At 39.4% G+C, this 20359-nt stretch overlaps 3 protein-coding genes and 1 long non-coding RNA gene across 6 annotated transcripts in view; 3 read left to right on the forward strand and 1 right to left on the reverse strand.

The window, feature by feature from the left end:
• The window catches only part of arsg (arylsulfatase G), a 9826-nt gene extending 8526 nt beyond the window's left edge, over positions 1-1300 (forward strand). The window contains exon 11 of the mRNA XM_063894091.1: positions 121-1300. Coding sequence (XP_063750161.1) covers positions 121-401 — 281 coding nt within the window. The 3' untranslated portion in view covers positions 402-1300. The remainder of the gene's footprint in view (positions 1-120) is intronic.
• Positions 1301-1309: 9 nt separating this feature from the next.
• Positions 1310-9672, reverse strand: LOC134871340 (WD repeat domain phosphoinositide-interacting protein 1-like). 3 transcript variants are annotated; one of them, XM_063894080.1, is made up of 12 exons: positions 9259-9672; positions 7619-7701; positions 6306-6472; positions 6091-6187; positions 5707-5804; positions 5164-5256; positions 5018-5088; positions 4639-4746; positions 4132-4296; positions 3937-4044; positions 3184-3323; positions 1310-2572 (listed from the first exon to the last, which is right to left on the reverse strand). In XM_063894080.1, the coding sequence occupies exons 1-12, from the start codon at positions 9342-9344 to the stop codon at positions 2460-2462; spliced, it is 1329 nt and encodes a 442-aa protein (XP_063750150.1). In that variant the 5' UTR covers positions 9345-9672; the 3' UTR covers positions 1310-2459. The 3 variants fall into 3 exon arrangements, with proteins under 3 accessions (XP_063750150.1, XP_063750149.1, XP_063750148.1); XM_063894079.1 differs by having other exon boundaries at positions 6306-6475; XM_063894078.1 differs by having other exon boundaries at positions 6306-6499.
• LOC134871348 (uncharacterized) lies at positions 2381-5293 on the forward strand. Its single transcript, XR_010166676.1, has 3 exons — positions 2381-2600; positions 3857-4069; positions 5061-5293. It is a non-coding gene; the product is annotated as an uncharacterized LOC134871348 (long non-coding RNA).
• Positions 9673-11015: 1343 nt separating the features above from the next.
• Positions 11016-19912, forward strand: LOC134871342 (cAMP-dependent protein kinase type I-alpha regulatory subunit). The gene is made up of 11 exons (XM_063894081.1): positions 11016-11205; positions 12756-12971; positions 14415-14585; positions 14698-14789; positions 14871-14932; positions 15257-15303; positions 15401-15559; positions 16136-16196; positions 16402-16523; positions 17225-17306; positions 17464-19912. Exons 2-11 carry the CDS (start codon positions 12798-12800, stop codon positions 17634-17636), a joined length of 1143 nt encoding a protein of 380 aa, XP_063750151.1. The 5' UTR covers positions 11016-11205; positions 12756-12797; the 3' UTR covers positions 17637-19912.
• Positions 19913-20359: the final 447 nt, after the last annotated feature.

The raw sequence follows: 20359 nt of genomic DNA on the forward strand, positions 1-20359 counted from the left end.
TAAAAAAATCGAATGAAATACAATAAATGAAAGAGGTATAAACAGAAGTTAAAGTGAAAGGCTCTGAATCCTTCCTCCCCCAGTAGTAATAAGAAATCCACTCATCCTCCCTTGTTGCAGGTGCAGCTGAGGCGTGTGGGGGGGCCACAGGACGAGAGCAGCTCCACGACCCGCCCCTGATATTTGATCTGGAGCGCGACGAGTCTGAGGAAACGCCTCTACGTACGGAAACACTGGAATACCAGGCGGTGGCGGAGAGGATCGCCCGCAGGAGGGAGGATCTGCTGTGGGACATTGCCGATGACAAGTCAGTGTCCACAGCCGACTACAGCACAGACGCAGCAGCGGCGCCCTGCTGTGACCCTGAACACGCCGTCTGCCGCTGCCACACACCCAGCTGAGGGGGGAGAGTTTCATCTGATACAGGATTTAAGTCTTACAGAGGCCCTGTTGCCGTTTCCTGTAGTGTGTTAGGTTTGTGTGCATGTAAATGGTCTGCAAATGCAAAAATCCCTGTGTGACCTCCAGAGGAGTTTCTCTGCACACCTGTTTACTTCTGTAACATAATTACATCACTACGTAACATTAGTGCTTCTATTGGCTAGCGCTCCAACACGCTGTATGTGATACATGGCTAAGGGGCGGGACATCTCTAAGGAGTGGACCAATCACAACAGAGCCAGCCAGTTAACCAATCAGAGCAGACTGGGCTATAGTTTGAGGCAGTATGAGAAAAATAAAGAGCTTTTTGAGCATTAAAGCATGGAGACATGTGACAGTAGTGGCTAAATACAAATATGAACCTGCTTTTAGCCCTTAAAGATCATTTACATGCACAAAAACCTATATAACACACTGCAGGAAACAGAAAACTCAAAAAAGCATAACAGAACCCCTTTAAGATATTTGAGTTTGGGTAAACGTCAAGGACTTAACAGGCGCAGAAACAGATATCTATGTCGGATGTGATCAGATGTTTGTGTGCAGAAGCTGTTTTTTTGGGAGGTTCAATGTCCACATGCAGCGAGCGGGGCATGTTCTGACAAGCAGTAGCCTACAGAGATTTGCTGCCGGCTGAACTTTGAACAGTTTGTGTTTAAGGTCAATAATTCAGGAAAAATAAGATCCATCACACAGTAAAGACAAAGCAGCAATGTGTAAATACAAACATTTCAGTGTTATTTGTTAATTAAACGTTGCTTTATTATTGTTTTGTTGGATAAATTGATGAGATTTTATACAAGATTTAAACACCAGCTACATAAATGATGATATTTTTTAAATAAAAGAACAAAACAAAATGCAGAAGTTGAATCTTTTCTCAGCTTTAATGAGTCTCTTTCTCTTCACACGTCCAGTATGCAGCGTACGGGTGTCCTAACAGCGCCACCTTTTGGCAAATCAAACGGTGTTACTTATTACAACAGAACTATATATAAATGTTATATATACATTATACACAGTAAAAATCCTCAATAGATATTCACGCACGGTACGTCTATGCGTGGATGCACATGTAATACATTTTGCAAAATAATATTTAATACATCAAAGTAAAAATGACTTAAAATAATGTAGTAAATAAAAAAAGGTCTTCAGGATATCACTGAAATTCAAGGACCTGTAACGTCACCATCAAGCTGCTCCTCCAAATGTATTACCAGGTGTTTATTCTCATCTATCACTTCCATAATTAATAGGACAGCTGCATCTGCAAGTCATATAATACGTTGCGCATGATTTAAATAGTGTATCTCCATTTCAAAATCCCTTCCTTCTTGAGTAAGCTCCTCTTTACGGAGGGGTGACACCTTGAATGCCCCTTGATAGGCTCCCAGATTCCTGATAAAAAATACCCTTATTATAGATTTTCAAATGCTTATTTGATATCAAAGTTAATATTATATTCATATTATTGTCAGATTGCGATTGGCTTGTTTAGAAACTGCTGAAATTATGACCTTTTTTATATTTCGGGGGGGATTCTGGACCCTTGTAGCATATTTTTCCACTACTATCTTCAGTCTGCTGATTAATACTCTGCCAGACCAACACCATGTTGATCTGATTGCTACCATGATAATGTTTATTGACAATAACCTCACTGTGTTTTAGGTTTTGGAATATTTCACCAAAAAGATGTTAATGGTGTAATTATGGGAGTTAAAAGCGGAGCTCTTAGAGAGTCTTTGAACTCGTCATACATGTTGTAAATGTGTTTTAATGATACGTGGAGCTTCTACACTTTGTGTGTGCTGTTTTTATCTATACTCCTTACAGAACATGAAAGGGGAACAGAAACACCAGGGAGTCTGACAAGAGTTGACCCTAGGCCAGCAGGGGTACATGTGAACGGGAAGGGTGGGTGGGGACGATGTCTCAACACAGGAGTATTTTTCCCTTGCTTAAAACTGAATTGTTATGCAGGGTTTGGATGTTTCATGAGAGGAAGGGTTTGGTCAATTGCCGACTGGCGGGAACTCGTTCTCGTCGTCCAGGCAGACGGGGCTCGCGGCGAACTCGTGCTCCGGGATGACGTCCCCTGTCTGGGCTCCACCGTCCTCAGAGTAACCTGGGACGAGAAGGAAGAGGAGGGGAAGGTTTGTGTCTTGCTGTTAAGTGTTAGCATCTCCTGCTCTAACAAAACTTGGATGTTAGACCCTGTAATCGACTTTATAGGCGATTTAGATTCTTTATTTAAGTGTTTATTTGGACAATTGTTTACATTTTCTTCTACCACAAACACCTAACTTTATAATCCAATCCAATAAACAATTGGATATTATTTGCACTGGAGAAAAAGCTGGGGGATGATTTTTGTGAAGCAAAATGCATTTACAGAAATCATCTAGGATAAAAAATAGTATATATTACTTTAGAAATATAGCAATTATATTGAAAAACACACAAAAAAATAGTATACTTATCCTGAATAATTACCATTTACATATCATCTACCAGATTTGTGACAGTTGAGAAGTTATTGATGAGATAAAACATAATTCTTAGCAAAACAGCCTCAGGTTTGAAAAGGTTTCAGGAGTTGCCAATCAACAGTGGTTAAAATACATATTAAATAAAAGCTATAATAATGCCTATCACACACAGTAGGGTTTAACGAGTAACTGTGAAGTACCCAGTTAACTATCTTGGAAAGTGTTTTAGTTTTTAGGAATACTGTACCCATGAGAGTGGTGGAGGAGGGCGGGGTTGAAGGGAGAGCCACAGTGGCAGCGTATGATTGGCTGGTTGGTGGTGGAGAACCGTCCTCTGGATCCTCCTCTTCCTCCTTCTCCACCTGCTCCTCACTGGACTCAAACAGTCTGCAGCAACAGAGTAGAAAAATACTTTGTAACACACAACTAGATTAAAAAAAAAAGCACAAACAAATGCCACAATTTAAAGCTGCAAGAATGAGTCCTAAACGCTAAAAATGAGTTAGCGCTTGAGCACTTTTGTTTCAAGTCAATCGTTTTTGAATGAGTTCTTGATTAGATCCTTAGGCCTGTGGTAAACACACGTTTTAGTATTGTTCTCCTACAGAAAATACATCAGTAAACACCCCACTGTTGAATTTCTGGAGCCTCTATGTGCCCAAAGATTTGGTTGCTAACAAATGGCTAAAGGACTCGACTAAACATCATCAAGCCTAACAATAGCCGCCTTTAGCTTAGCGGTGTTGATGTGCAGTCATGTGACCTTGTTGTACTTCCTCTATAGCCTACTGTTAACTTTTACTGCTGGCAATAGCATTTATGCTTCAAAAATGACAAGAGTTGTGTTAATATGTGGAGATTTCCTGCTGAACAAAATGTTTGAGTATCATAAACATGTTTTTTTTGTATGTTTGTCACAGATCGTATTTCCTACAATTTTACTTTTTTGTTGAAGGAGCCCCACTAAGACACACACACACACAAACACACACACACACACCTGTGTTGTTGGACCAGAACACACTCTCCTCCATCCTGTGGATCCACATTATAGATGTAGAGACACCCGTCTGAGGATGCAACCAGCAGGCGGGGGAGCTTCTGAATCCTGACAAACAAAACCAGCACAAGATGTAAATACTTATAAATGCACCCTTTTAAAAAACACCCCTCTCTGGTCTGTCTTTGGACTCACGTAGCCAGAGCGCAGATGTTCTTCAGGCCAAACATGTTGAGTCGCACTGTGGCGAAGGCTCTGTCCTGATGCATCATGTCGGACACCTGGGAGGGTAGATAGGTGCTGGCTGCCGTGAACATTTTACCCATGTAGGCTGACCATGTGGGAGACTCCTCATCTTGACTGGTAGGACACAACATGGATAAAGTTAAAGGAAATAAAGCGTTTTAATTCTAAGTCATTACTGGAGACGTTCAGATTAATTTCTGCTAAACTGGACTCAACATAGAGAGCCACTATGTAGAATTTCAGAGGAAAACTACTGGATTGCTTTACATCTGGAATAGAGCAGAGTGTCATTTCATGCATTGTCCTTCTCTGAACCATGCAAGGGTCGAAGAAGGACAATGCATGGAAAGCAGACTCCTTAGACAGAGAAATCAATTGATATTATACGCTATGAAAAAAGGAAAATGCACTATGTTAATAGGAAAACATGGCTGTGTTTGTTGTGTGTGTGTGTACCTGGGGCTGTGCTGCTCCAGTTTGAATATATGGACAGTCTCAGTGTTGCTGGAGGCGCACAGAAACTGGGCGTCCGCACTGAAGGACAATGAGCTGATGCTAACGTATCTGAGAAAGAAAATAACAAAACAAGGATGAGTAAATGCACATTTTTGATTTTAAAAATGCGTCCACATATGTGTTTAAGCCAAAATGATGACCAGATTTAGCCCGTGTGTAGACTTTGCCAATGATTTTTAGATTGAACATGATAATCAAGTTGCAGGAGACAACCATACAGTTATCACTTTACATTACTTAGCATGAATTGGGCTAGCATCTCGTCCCTAATTTTCTTATCAACCTTTGATGGTAGGATATGGAAATATAAAATGCCAACCTTTTCATCCCTCGGCGAAATTCAAACAGTCTCTGTCCCTCAGGAACGCTGAAGACTCTGATAACGGTGCCCTGTGGAGGAGAGCATGGTCAGAAAAGAGGATGTGGGTAATAAAACATAAAGAGCGATGGAGAAATAATGGTCACCTTTTCTGAAGCGCTGGCCAGTTTGGTGCCGGAGGAATTAAAGGTGAGGGCCGCCAGGGGACTGTCGTGGGCTTGGATCAGCGTCAAAGTGCTCTATAGGGGCAAATGAGGTTTATTTGATTTGATTTATTGACACATTTTATCCATACATGTACTCTGCTGAAAATACTAAATATTTCATTTATATTTTATTTTATTATATTTTAAGGAAAAAAGCTGAGAAAAAACAAACAAACAAAATAATTAATTAAATAATGAATTAAAAAATGTAACGAAATAAATAAAAATGTTGAAATAAAATAAATCTAAAAAATAACAAACAGTTAAGTTAAGATATATTATATTTTTTTAATTAAAATGAATTAATATATATACAGATTTTGATATACTTTGAATTGAACTGAGATTTAGAGTTACATTGAATGTTCTTTAATGACATCAGCACCAACACTACACTGCTTGTCCACATGGAGTTATCAAGAGAAGTGATGAGCGCTGCATTTATTTCCTGTCTTGCTTTGTTCAATATAAATGTATCCTCACCAGGTTGTTGGCATCGTACACCGTGATCTCTCCGATGGTGGCGCTGCCGGGGTACGCCAGGTAGGAGTTACTGTGGTTAACAGAGAGAGCGCAGAGACCTAAAGAGGGAGTAGAGAGGGGGATTTAGGTTGTTAATTCTCCCATGTATTCCTTTTCTTCACTCCCCGACACACCTATAGGACCAATACTTTAATGCTTTACAATCGGGCTACATATGTTTTATCTGTCTGGGACTCTTTAGTCAGCCATACTTTAAAAGGAAGTAATTATCAAGACTTTTAGGTCAGAGTCTATAGGCTGACACATTTTTATTTGACCTATACAGTGTGTGTGTGTGTGTGTGTGCGTGTGTGTGTGTGTGTGTGTGTGTAACAGCGTGAGTACCTGTGGGGTTAGTGGGTGTGTTCAGCAGGGTTTTGAGTAGCTTCATGTCTTTGATATTGTGGATGTAGACCGACTCCTCCAGGCACACCACCAGCCTCTGAGATAACAGAGACAGACAGAGAGATCTCCAGATAAAATAAATATTGATAGCACAAAAAAAGAAGCAACCATTTTTGAGGATTACAGGTCCAGAATCATCTCTGTCCTGTGCTCACCTGTCTGTTGAGCCTGACAGAGAGGATGTTGTTGGAGTAGCTGTAGTTACAGATCTCCGTGCCCTTCTTGAAGTGGTAGACGTTCATCCGGCGGGGCATGGACAGACTGACCACCACCACCAGGCTGCTGGAGAACAGCCGCTCTACGATGTACACGTCTGGACACTCTACTGGGAGAGGGACGAGAGGGAGACCTTGGATATGGATTGCATATCACATTTGTGGTCAGTGAAGGCAAAATAATATATTCTGGTGTCAATTTCTATACAATTTAGTCAATTTTCATTTCCAAATGACAGTGGATTTACTTCTCTCATTCTTCGCTACCAACAAAAGGGACACTTCACCCTCAAAATACATACACAATGCATATTTCTCATCTAACCCTGTGGGGATATTTACAAATCTAGGTTGTTTGGGTGTGAGTTGCAGGGTGTTACAGACGTAGGTTTTAGAAATGTCTTCCTTCCCAACAATATCATGGAACTAGATGACAGCTTTTTGTGTCTTAAAGAGGCAAAAAATACTCGACAGCAATGTCTCTTTCTAGAAATCATGACCTGATTACTCAAGATTAAACACAGACTCTGTTGTGAGCATCTAGGAACTACTTTATGTCTAACAAACTACAGCCAAGCTTCCCACTGACCCAAAGGAAGCGTTCATCCATTCAGGAACAAGAGGGTTACAACAGAAAACAACAAACAACAAAACAAACTAGTTTGAAAATGGCATTCATGTAGATTATACGGTTAACTGTCCCTTTAAGAGAAACTGTCAGTCCCCAGACAAAGACGGCATTATTGTGCCTGAACTTCCTCAAAGATGACACCAAAGTTGATCTGTTTTGGTTGTTGCTCTGAAGATTGAGCGTCCCTGTGTTTACCCTCTGCATGCAGAACAGCAAACATGATGGGGCCGGTTGTATGATCAAGGTGAACCTGACCACTGCTGAGATAAAACTGTGTGGACTGCTATTACTCATCAGTAATGACTCTCTAGGGATCTTGCATAACAGCTGTATGTGAAAATGTCACACATGTCACATTGATAGAGTAAAATCTTTAGCGAATGGATATCACTTTTAAAAATCTGTAATTAATTACTTCCATTAAGACAATTGGATTTTTGTGTTACTAGTTAAATGTAATGTTTAAATATGCAAAACAGACACATTTCTGGTGAATTTGCAAGACATTTCTTCCCATAACTCTGAAAGAAGACATATTATGGAAGCAAAATAGACCAAATTCTCAAACTGGCCATGGCATGGAAGCCACTGTTTAAGCAATAAAGCAAAATGTCTATCTTACCTCCTTCATGGATGCAGTCCAGTTTGTCCACAGCGGTGACGGAGAACAGCCGGTAGCCGGTCTTTGTGCCCACTGACAGAGAACTACAAGAAGAAAGAACAAAAACACAGATGACATTACCAGCCACATCCACCATTGTTAAAGGTTTAAAATACCTTAAAGCACCGTAATCAAATTATAGTCCTCAATAAAAAAACTAAATCCTGATCTTGTCCGCATGAGATCTGGTTATTTTTTGCAATAGCTACAACATTTGAGGTCAATATTTTGATACATAAAGTCTACCCCTTTCAGTCAAATAATCCCAGAAAGCTTTTTGTATTTGTTTGGTATTACTAGAATGGATTTGGTCAGAAAGAATAGCTTGTTATTGAAGGAATAGGATTAACCACGCACACGGACAAACAATAGTGTAGAACTGCACAACATGCGGTAAAATCTATAATGGCTGCTTTCTGCCACTGGCTTTACCCCTGTTAGTTTCCATGAAAGAAGTAGTGCAGGATCATTCTGATCATCATAAACTCATATCTCCTAACAGTCAGTGTGTCCCATGATTTTCTTTCAGACTATCTTATCTTGTTTAGAGAGCACAGTCATTAACACAGCAGCTTCCATTGAAATCAGTTAATCCCCCCCCTGTAAAGGAAGCTCACCTTATCTTATCACGGCTGAAGTTGAAAAGAACATGATGACAAGGAGATATAAACGCCAGGTTGACTGTTTGGCCATCTGGTTAGTGTTACAATCATCACCACAGCAGATGTTATTTTAAGCTGACACACCTGTGTTCTGCTGGATGTGTCTGTTATTCAAGTTAATAGTGCCTGACAGTGTCCCTCTGCAATGCAGGTGTGAGTGATCAAAGTTATAAAAAAATATATAAATAAGAACACAGGAACACCTCATTTCAAGCTACTTCCAATTGCATTGCTGTACCCTCAGAGAAATCTATTGTATTCATTCCTGCAGTTTACTTTCACCATTACATCTATTGTATTTTGTTATTGCACTATTTTAGATACATCATTTATTTGTTATGGTTTAATTTTACTGTTGCATTGTTGAAAGAGCTGGGAACTTAAGACTTTTATTACCAACAATTAGCTTGTGGTTGTTATACATATGAAAATAATGCCTTTGACTGTTTTAACCACTTTATAAATATGTAACATGGTATTTTAACTGCCTGGTATCATAAATCAAGGAGGAGGTAAACTGAGACAAGACAATAGAGAATATGCCTATTTTCACTCTAAGCTGTGTCTTATTACACAATAGTTTGGTTACTAAGTGTCTAAATGTGCAACAGGCTTTGAAGATTAACACAATTGCCCACTTCAGTTTAGCTCCAAAGGACTAATCTTCAAGTTTAAATGAAAAACACAGAAGCCTGTAGTTACATTTGAGCCTCACACACACACACACACACACACACACACACACACACACACACACACACACACACACACACACACACACACACACACACACACACACACACACACACACACACACAGCTGCATGCTTTCTATGTGACAGGAAATAAACCAGACCATGTAAATGACACTGTAAATAATTATGCAACAGTCAGGTGCATGGAGGAGATTGAGTTCATGTTGGGCCCGCAGGTCGCTTACGTGGTGTCCTGGTTAAAGGAGGCACAGATGAAGGCTCTCTGCTCCTCCAGGCCGTCCTGTGCGTCCTGGGACTCCTGGGGTTCCATGGCAGCCGCCGGATCCCTTCTCCTCTCACTGGCCGAGGTCGGAGGCCTTGGGCTCGGGTCGATCCCCGCCGGAACCCGCTTCCCCTCCTCAGCCCCCCGACTCCAAACGCCACGATCACACTCTTCGGGGGGAGGAATGTGCGGGCCGGTTGTCTCAAACGGTACACATCACACACCGAGTAAACTACCCCGGATCTAAAGAGGACAAAAAATAAACGCCTCCCAAGTGACTTCTTTCACTTGAGTCAGTCTAGACTGTTGTTATAATGTTATTAACTTACATTATTCACACAGCAAAACAAAAACAGCTGATGGGAGGATGTATCACTCTAACGCACATCCCTATTGGCTGGTCGCAACATGTAAATCTCCTTTCCGGCGTTTCTATTGGTCGAGATGTTTAAAGCCTCCCATTGATTTGATAGCAAGGCTGTCAATCACATAAGAACCGCCTATTTAGGAGAATAGACGGTTGATTGGCCAATTATGCTTTCAGTCTTGTCACGAGGAATTGTTTTGATGATTTCATTGGATGAGAGAGGATCAAGCGTTTTACTGCCCTGCAAACGATTTTTAACTGATAAACGAATTTTAGATTCATTTTTTGACTTTGTGTTACTTTTGATTTGTCTACTTTAGCTGTGCTTTACATTTATTTATGTATTTGTTTATATTTTAATCCATATTTGTACTTAATTTACGTCATTAAACCCACATCCAGATGTTGAATACTGAAACACGATCCTTAAAGTTGTATTTATCTTTTAGGCCACAGACTGTAAATGTAAATGGGACTGAGACAACTTGTATGTATCTCTTTATACATACTTTGAAGTACGATACAGGTACTACGTTCAAGTACATTTGGTGAGGCACTTATTTACTTCCTTCTTTACATTTTAATGTATACTATCCTACATTTCATTATTAAGATTAGGCACTAATGTTTATGTTAGGCACTTATTGTTGTATTCTATGCCTGAATTTTGCCAACAATAAAAGCCTTCTTTCAAGATTATTTTATTATTTTAATATTATTATTTTTCTAGCTCCATATTAAGCACCTACAGTATTTGATTACTGACATAAATTAATGAATAATACTATTATATGTAATATAATGCAAACAACATTAATAGTATTATAACACATGTTATGTTTTGATTATAGTTATTGATGCATTAAACATGTATCAGAGCTGGTAAAGGTGCAGCTAGTTTTAATGACTTATACTGCAGGGGTAGCTTGCAAACTTACTCCAGCTGTAACTGAAGTCTAAAGACAATTAGCAAAAGATATTAAATACATATAGAGGACTAAAAGTACATTATTTACCCCTGATTTATAGTCAAGTAGAAGTACTTAGTAGCAAAACAATTAAATATTCACGTAAAGTACACATATTTCAAAATGAGAGTAAATGTACTTCAGACCACTGTGTGTACATACGGTCATGTTGTAAGTGGACAGAAGTCCTTGCTCACTGCAGTGAACCAGGACGTCTGAATACAGAAAACCACACAGAGAGATTCCTGTTATCAGGCACATTTTTAATCAGATATAAATCGATTTCTTTCTTTTCTCTTTTTTTTTTGTTTTGTTTCTAAACTATTTCCTTGACGTCACGATTTCCGTGCGGGCTCCTTTAAGGTTGCCAGGGGTTACGGGCTCACATGTCAGAACGAGGAGAATTGACGTCAGTGACGGCCGCTGATTGGTTCTCAGCCGTATCCGGTGGGGCAGCGGTCCAGGGCTCGGGAAAAAAATCGAAGCGAGGAGGATCTGGTAACGGTTCGCTTCGAGAAAAATCATCCATCCCGAGTCGCTATCGAAAGGCTCGGCAGGAATTTTACAGTTTCTTGTGAGTATTTGCCTTTCTTTCCCGTTCGCGGATCATATGACCTCTGCATAGGTGAAATTTGTTTCCTCCGTCTCTCGTTTGTTTATGATAGAACTCAAGATGGCGTCATTGGAGGAGAGCTTTGCCTTTGCACGGAGCTACAAGCCAGCTAGGCATCAAACTAAACACACTCTCCCACACAACGTAGGCCAAAGACAGCTAAGCAAACATACAAAGACATGTACTATTTTTGCATCGTTGGTGCTAACATGCCATTATAATTGAGTAGCTTTTCAGCATCATCCTGCGATCTGTTACTTGGCTGCAGCCTCCTTATGAAGCCTTCCTGACCTAGACGGTGTTACAGACAGGGCATTTGCTTCACACTGTACTCAAAGGCGACAACATTTAGTTAATTCGTTAAAACATTAGATTGGATTGTTATCATCCATCCCCCCAGGCATACCTCGTTGTCACCCGATCAGCAAGGTCATTTGTGCATCGCGGTGTTTTCTCTAATATAATTGACAGCTCTCTTCTTAGTTGACAGCAGAGGTGATGCTGCAGCTTAGCAACTGAATTTCAGAATTACAATGTTAATTTTAAACTTTTACAACCTAAAATGTGTCAAACTAAATTAGATTTACTTATAATATAATGCAGGAAAGCCCAGCTGTTGGGTCTTGACTCTAAATGTATCCCACATGCTTTGAAAACAGTATCATTGTTCCCTTACTTATTCCTGTGGTAGGTTAGGATTAAAACAATCTTTTCAAGTTTCCAGTATTTAGTTAGTTGCATAAAGGTTGGGCCAGCCTCATATTTGATAACATGGCTAGTAAATCCCCTGGGCCTAGTCCGATTAGAAATGATCCAAATCCTTTTATATGGATGCAAATGCATGATACTCTTGGTCTTTTTGTTCACCCTTCTAAAATGTTGGTTACATGAGGCCTTCCTGTTTTAGACTTGCAGCTAGATCAAGCTCTGAGCTATCTGAAGAAGCTTATATCACTGAGGCCAATCACATGATCTGGGATCTGTCAGGCTATTTTGCTCAGCAGCAGTATTGTGGCCTGAAATGAAGAAACCTCAAGCAAACTGCACTTTTCTTTTCTGGGTTTGGTCTGTTTCACAGTGGATTGATTCACTGGCCTTTTATTCCCCCATCTAAATCAAAGGCTTGTGTGTGACACTCTGATAGAGGGCTTCTTTCAGGCCTAGAGAAGAAGTAAAATTGTTGTGAGTAAATAAACCTAGTACAGCCTGTCCTAGTTTGTCATCTGTGGTCAGATATGTGTGATCACATCATATGACCAGTATTCTCTCCTGACACTAAGAAGCACTCAGGCTCCTTAGTGCAAAAACAACACCCCATCTCTCAGCGCTTTCTCACTCTGGTTCTACTTTTCTCACATTCTCACGTTTTCTGTCTGTCCGTTTTCTCATCACGACACGCGGTCACCCCTACTCTTCTTGTGTCGCTCTCTGACTAATCCAGTAAATCCACTTTGAACGCTGATGATGTGAAATCGGGCTCCTGATTTCCTGTTACTGTCCACTGTCTCCAGTACAAAGGTTAGAGGTCACAGAGCAGGGTTGCGGTTGTCGTCATGGCATCTGGAAGTACGAGTAGCGAGGAGGAGCGGAGCCTGAGGGAGTGTGAGCAGTACGTGCAGAAACACAACATTCAACAGCTGCTGAAGGACTGCATTGTCCAGCTGTGCACCTCCAGGCCGGACAGGCCCATGGCCTTCCTCAGGGAATACTTCGAAAGGCTGGAGAAGGTTAGTGTGTGTGTTCGTGTGTGTGTGTTTGTGTCCATTGGTACAAAGTAACTGAAGTACATTTACTCAAGTTCTGCACTTAAGTACAATTTTGAGAGACTTGTACTTGAGTATATCAATTTGTGCTACCTTCCACTTCTACTGCACTACAGTTCATCCAATATTTTATCCCAAACATATAATATGTATTATTCTGAAATAGGTCAATCTTCATAATAAGTACTTTTGGTACTTTAAGTATATTTGATTCCAATACTTTTGTGCTTTTACTTGAGTAACATATTATTTGCAGGACTTTTACTTGTAACTGAGTATTCCTACACTCTGGTATTTCTACTCGTACTCAAGTACAAGATCTGAGTACTTCTTCCACCTCTGTGGACTCAGTGCAAATCATCATACAGTAAAGATGAGCATTATACCGTATGTACTGTAGGACTTTAAAAACAATTACGTTATCGACTTACCGTGCAATATATGGACAGGACCATAATCAATTCTGCTGACCTTGATACGGCTCGTTGTGTTTACATGCATGTTTGTTGACATAAGAACGTGGCCAATGTGACGCCAGAATAAACAGCAGGGTTATCCCGACCATTATAACACTTGGGAGTTGCGCACATTGCCCTTTTTGTGTTTACACAGCCATAGAGTCACTTTAATGTATTTTATATATATATTTTGCCATTCAATTTACAATGTCTGAATATTCTTAATAATTAAAAGCTCATTGAAAGGATTTACTTGCATTGTTATATACATGATCTCACCTTTTTATTTTCACGTTGTGTCCAAGCACAGACATACCGGCTAATAAACTTTGAAAAACAAATGCTTCGGACAACAATTAGGGACTGCCCAAGTCTAAATAAAACAATTGGATAAGGCTTGAAGAAGCTGTGTTCAAAAGCCTCAGCTAAATTCACCATATTTACCAGTAAAGAAATATTAAGGCCAAGTAAGTGATGCTTTATTAGGAAAGTGTACATACAGTAAATTAAATTCTATATTACCGCCACCATATCTTACAAGGCTTTCTAAAATGACTGCTTGTATGTTTCTGGCTTTTTCACTTTAATATAGGGCTCTAAAGTATTTATTTTAGAAACTTTTTATGGCTTTATCGTCCTTAACTTTCAGTCATATCTGTTTTTGAATCATTTACGATTCTTATAGTTTTGTATTACCTTTTTTAAAATTAATGATATAGTTTTCGGTCGGCCATAATGTCTCAGATATATGAAGCTACATGGTTGGAGGAATATTATAGCTTAAAAAATGTAACCCTATTTAGTTTAAGTCCATTTTTCAAACAGGCAATATCACTTTTGTGAAAGACTTAATTCCACAAAATGGATTTAATAAATAATATCCTAACCTGGATAAACTGTACCAACTATATCCTTTGTTGGCTGTCCTCCATCCCCTTCTCCCTTGCAGGAGGAGGCCAAGCAGATCCAGAACCAGCAGAAGGCCAGTAGTTCCCGCTCAGACTCGCGTGATGAGGAGGTTTCTCCTCCCATGAACCCGGTGGTGAAGGGCCGCCGGCGGAGAGGAGCCTTCAGCGCAGAGGTCTACACAGAGGAGGACGCAGCCTCATATGTCAGAAAGGTAGACGTGCAGGCGGCTCACAAAGAGTGTCGCAACATTTAAATCTACATCGGCCATCTGATATTATCCGCACCATGAAGAGTTGCGTGACGTCTCTGTTGTTTTTTTTAAGGTCATTCCAAAAGACTACAAAACGATGGCAGCCTTGGCCAAAGCTATTGAAAAGAACGTTCTCTTCTCACACCTGGACGACAACGAGAGGAGGTACCTGTCTTTAAAGATGTTTTAACCAAGCTTTTTTAATTGTGTAACAGTTTACTAACTCGTACATCTGCTGCTTTCCAGTGACATATTTGATGCCATGTTTCCTGTCACCTACATCGCTGGGGAAACTGTTATTCTGCAGGGTAGGATGGCTTCCTTATTTCAGCCTGAATCACGATGAACTTGAAAAATGTTTTGTGTTTGAAGGAGTTATTTCTCATTTCTACCATACACATTTGTTGTATATTTATATCACTTGTAAAACTTGCCTTTTATTTGTTTGTTTTAATAGTTTTTAAAATAGCTCAATAAAAGTTCTGTATTTGCTTCATTTTTACAATTGAATTCCTTTTACTATGTTTATGTATGCAGCGTTATACACCTAAGCTAGTTCCTTGTATGTGTAAACTAAATTGGCAATAAATCTGACTGCTTGTGATGGTAACGTACTTGTTGTTTGCACCCAGGTGACGAAGGAGATAATTTCTATGTAATCGACCAAGGGGAGATGGATGTGAGTATTGGATCCTCTTCAAAACTTTCAGAAAATGCTGTGTTTCTCGTCAACATTGTATTTTTAAAACCACTATTCTATCCCGCTTGTCTGCCAGGTGTATGTGAACAATGAATGGGTGACCAGCATCGGGGAGGGGGGCAGCTTCGGAGAGCTGGCCCTGATCTACGGCACCCCGAGGGCGGCCACAGTGAGAGCCAAGACCAACGTGAAGCTGTGGGGCATCGACAGAGACAGCTACAGGAGAATACTTATGGTGAGGAGGGGCCTTATCAGTACACGTGGGTCCATTTGTCCCCACTGTACATATACTGTAATATACATGTTATATATAGTAATCCAGTTGGTACAGGTTTTAACTTCTTATGTTTGTATAAATACTTCTATTTTATTTGATCTTTTATGTTTTTTTCTTAACTTCTTATGTTTCCATAATTTATTTGGTTTTATTTTTATTGGACATTTATAGATTTATTTTAGCTTTTTATTGCACTTTTTAATTTAAATTCTTATATTTCGATATATACTTTTATTCTATTTTATTTTGGGACATTTTTCTTTAGATTAAACATTTTTTATTCTATTTTTTATCTTTTCATTTATTTTATTCTAAAATGGAGCGCCTGTCACCAGAGCCTGTTACCCCTGCGATCATTAAAGTATTCTGATTTTGATTCTGAAAATGCAAAGAATGGCCACGGTTTTTAAAGCCAGGTTGTAAAATGTTCGTCATTAATGTACTATTGTCTAGTTGTGGGGCATCTCTCTTATTTTTAAACTTCTTATCAAGCGCTCTACACCATGACACTAACACCAATATCTTCCTCTTCAGGGAAGCACTTTGAGAAAGAGGAAGATGTACGAGGAGTTCCTCAGGAAAGTGTCCATTCTAGGTGGGTTCATTTTTCAAATCATCCCGAAACTTTATAAATAGAAGCACGTTACCTGTGTTTGGGGCTGAGATTAAAATAACCTGAAAGAACATATAAAAATACCTCTCCTTAAGAGTAAAACCGATAACAGGTTCAAACTTTTCAAATCCGGTTTCTTTACAGTGTTGTCATGTCAGCTGACTTCTCCTTTCTCCTTTGTTCTCAGAGTCTCTTGACAAATGGGAGCGTCTGACAGTCGCTGATGCCTTGGAGCCCGTCCAGTTTGAGGACGGACAGAAGATTGTTGTGCAGGGAGAGCCTGGAGACGAGTTCTTCATCATCCTAGAGGTACACACTTCATCACTGACCTACACACATGCCTTTATACATGTCACAGTTTTACCTGTAAACTCTTGAGTTCTGTGATTGATCGTTGGCCCAGTTACGTCTAACAGTGTAGGGGGTGTTGGATCCTCGTGGGAGTCATGCTGGTTTATATTTTCAGCTCCTTAAAGTATTACCACCTATTTGTTATCGACAAACACACACCCTCTTGTGGTGATACGAAAAGTTGCCTCAACCGTAACATGTTTTTGGTCTTTGAGTCAATTAATTGATGAGTCAGTCAGCTCGACAATTTATTATCAGCAATTTATTAGTGTCTGTAAAGTTGTGACAAATACTTGTTCCAGCTTCTTAAATCTTATATTTTGGGGATATTTAAAAGGGTTTTTTTTGCATCTAATCTAGACATTTTCACTGGTGAGATACTATATGAAGATATCACATTTGATGGAAATTATAACGGGTGGATGTTTTGATTTTGATTATTTTGTAGGCAAAATAATTCATATATTTTATCATTGAAATATTAAGATCACACACGGCCATCACACTTTTTATAGAGATCCACAGGTTCTACTGGTCTAGTGCAAAAAGGGTCTTTTGAGTCTAGAAGTAACAAATAATTATCTTAGAAATTCACTTTTCTGAAGAAGATGATATTCTGAGCTCCTGTAACTAAAGCTGTGCGTGTGTGTTTCTCTCAGGGTTCTGCAGCTGTGTTGCAGCGTCGCTCAGAGAACGAGGAGTTTGTGGAAGTGGGGAGGTTAGGACCCTCTGACTACTTTGGTAAGCAATAAAGAATCAACACAGCAGTCTTTTATCTCAATTATTTGATTGACATTGTTTGTGGTAATATTTAATATTTAACATTTTTGCTTCTAAACATGTCTTGCATGTATCTGATATTTGACGTTCTGAGTGTGTTTCTGTGTGTGTGCTGCAGGTGAGATTGCCCTGCTGATGAACCGCCCCCGTGCTGCCACTGTGGTCGCCCGCGGCCCCCTGAAGTGCGTGAAGCTGGACCGACCTCGCTTCGAGCGCGTCCTGGGTCCCTGTTCGGACATTCTCAAACGAAACATCCAACAGTACAACAGCTTCGTCTCGCTGTCAGTCTGAAGGGTCTCTCCCCACCCTCCTCCTCCTCCTCCTCCTCCCTCCACCCTTTCCCCTTATTTCTCCTTTTAGACCCAGGGTCCACCAATGCAATTTGCTTTTTGTCACTTTCTTCTTCTTTCTGTTTCAGCTTTTCTCCCTTTTCGTTTTACACACAGAGATCATTTTGTCGTTAGCACCCGTCACGCTGAGATGACTTTCAGACATTCACCAGCGCTTGTACCAGCTGCTGTACGCTACCTTGTAGGCACAGTTACATCACACGTTACCTATGTTATATTCGCTGGTTCCGCTTTCTTTTTTTTGACTTAAACACAAAGCAGGATTGTTAAGAGATCTAAAAGACATTAGGGTCTCAGACCGCTGAGACAGGACAATCAAACTTTACATGGCGCTTTTAGTGAACTTGTTACAGATTGAAGTTGTAGATTGAACAGAGGACTTATTTTACCCCCGTTAAAGAGTTTCCTTTTGGACATCATTTAGCCCGATTAGATACACAGCAGAACCTAGGAACTGTAAAAAAGGCAGGACGAATATGATTGAATTTTATTGGACGTTTTTTAGGTTTCAGCTACGCCGTGTTTGCTTACCTTCAATTGGCACGATGAGACCAGGCTGTTTTGCTTAGTAAGAGAGAGCTTGTACAAATTATAATTTTAATGTGCAGCTACCAGGCTAGTGCCAAATGTGGATTATTGTCACAACGCAACGATGCATAGCCGTGGAAACGCAGTGCGTGCCCTGACTATTTGGAGCTCCAAACAGGAAGTAGTTACTGTCCTCTTTATCGGCAGAACGACCATACAAGAACTGCCTTGACTACTCTGAGGAAAAATAATATAATATATAAAAGACAAAGCTAAAAAAAAAAAAGAGTATTAAGTGTATTTCAGTATTCAATTTTTTTAGTATATACCAAATAACTTGGTCACTCTTCTGCTATGGTTTGTAATCAAAATGTTATCATAGTATAGTTAAAATCGATCATAGTTATATTATTATTATTATTATGGACTAAATGATAAACTTATGGTTTGGAGTGATGGTGATCTAAAAAAAAACTATGTTTAACTGTCTTTTGTAAACACTTATTTTTCCATAAATTCTATTTTAGGTGTCCAGTGCCACAAAGTAAATAAATGCTTCTTCTTGTCAACCGACAAAAACAGTATGTAATCGTATTGTGTAAAACGTCATGGGTTAAAACTTTAAAAAAAATAATAGATCAAATGGGTAATTCCAGGTTTATTGAAGTGAAGTCTTGAAAAAAACAAGCTGGTTTTATGGGTTTTCAGGACATCTGAAGTATTTATGTATTGAAGCGGATGGGCAGAGTGAGCAGATATTTATTTAAAACTAGTGTCATTGCTTATTGCCTATTTGAAAAGGTGGCTGTCTTTTCATCAGAGTAGCTTGTGATCTGTTCTCTATGCTTACTTGGCATGATGTTTTAGGCATCCAGTGATCCGGTATGAATGGAAAGCGTGTATTAAAAAAAATCCTGCAGCTGCTGCGTGCAGAAGCGGGAACTTTGTCAAATATTTGGTTTGTTACTCCCTAGCTTAACTGCTTCATGACTATTTAGATGGCATATAATGTTTAAGTCTGTTTTGTTTTTTTAAAAGATCTTTACCAAACCACACCATGTTGACTTCTGGATTATAGGCTTAACTCTTCATTCCTGCCTCACTTGTCTGTTACCAGAAATGACATAGAACCAGTCATGTGTTTCTGTTTTGTCTCGTTCAGGGCACTTTAATGCGCTTAAGAATCGAGATGTATGTTGTTCGTCCAAAAAAGATTTGATTTTGGTGCCGATTGCAGGGTAGTCAGGTTAGTGGGAAGAGTTTTTTTGTTAACGAGTAATGTGTACTTTTCTTTACAGTTAAATCAATCATCTGATCCTTCCTGATCCACAGGAAATGACTCCGTTAGGGGAGCGTGGGTTTGACTCACCTTTTATCAAAATATTGTTTTCTTGTAAATAGCAGCATCATTGGTTTTAGTCCAAAATGTTTTTAGCCACACTGCAATCGTCCCGGTTTGCCTTAGCTTACCTAACCTGGGCTTACAGTAGTAGTCAGTCACTCCTGCTAGCCCGACCTCCAGTGAGTTTGTTAGGCCTGCAGCGCAGAGAGAGCTGCAGGCGACCAGAGGACCATTCTTTTTCTATTCTACCCTGTATTCAGTTTGACCTCCTGTATGTGCAAAGATGTTTATCCTTTTGGTATAGATTGTTCCAGATGGCAGTTTAAGCAATAAAAAAGTAAAAATAATTTGTTTCATGTTTCATCTTTTGTATTTCTACTTCTGAATGTGTTACTTACTGTGCCCTTGTGGAAGTATAAATGAAAGTCCTCAATTCAAACTTTAATTAGATATTAAAATGTAATTAAAGTACAAAAGTAAAACTAGTCCTTTTGCAGAAAAGCCTATTTTAGAATAATAAAAATATGCATAATGTTTGATGCATTAATGTGATTATTGCTTTATTATTGCAGTGGAAAAAGTTGGGGCTTATTATCTGTATTTGGGTTATTATTTTTTACTTTTCCCCCTTGAGGTAAAGTCTTATTGATTTAATGATACCTTAATTAGTTAAATATATTTTTAATTGTACCTCTAAAAAGTAAAAAAGCTATGAAAGTAATGAATTGAAGTAAAAAGTAAAATATTTCCCTCTTAGATGTAGTAGAGTTTTAGTTTAAAGCAGAAGAAAATTA

This window comes from Eleginops maclovinus, chromosome 10, assembly GCF_036324505.1.
Source record: "Eleginops maclovinus isolate JMC-PN-2008 ecotype Puerto Natales chromosome 10, JC_Emac_rtc_rv5, whole genome shotgun sequence".
Lineage (NCBI taxonomy): Eukaryota > Metazoa > Chordata > Actinopteri > Perciformes > Eleginopidae > Eleginops > Eleginops maclovinus.

What these genes read in the sequence shown, in the direction of transcription:
- LOC134871340 (XM_063894078.1), bottom strand. Translation starts at nt 9,344, where the DNA reads ATGGAACCCCAGGAGTCCCAGGACGCACAGGACGGCCTGGAGGAGCAG. An exon ending in CTGTCAGGCTCAACAGACAG is followed by an intron (nt 6,188 to 6,305) that starts GTGAGCACAGGA and finishes CTGTTATCTCAG; the next exon opens with AGGCTGGTGGTGTGCCTGGA. An exon ending in TTTCGCCGAGGGATGAAAAG is followed by an intron (nt 4,747 to 5,017) that starts GTTGGCATTTTA and finishes TTTCTTTCTCAG; the next exon opens with ATACGTTAGCATCAGCTCAT.
- LOC134871342 (XM_063894081.1), top strand. Translation starts at nt 12,798, where the DNA reads ATGGCATCTGGAAGTACGAGTAGCGAGGAGGAGCGGAGCCTGAGGGAG. An exon ending in ACTTCGAAAGGCTGGAGAAG is followed by an intron (nt 12,972 to 14,414) that starts GTTAGTGTGTGT and finishes TCTCCCTTGCAG; the next exon opens with GAGGAGGCCAAGCAGATCCA. An exon ending in CTGGACGACAACGAGAGGAG is followed by an intron (nt 14,790 to 14,870) that starts GTACCTGTCTTT and finishes GCTGCTTTCCAG; the next exon opens with TGACATATTTGATGCCATGT.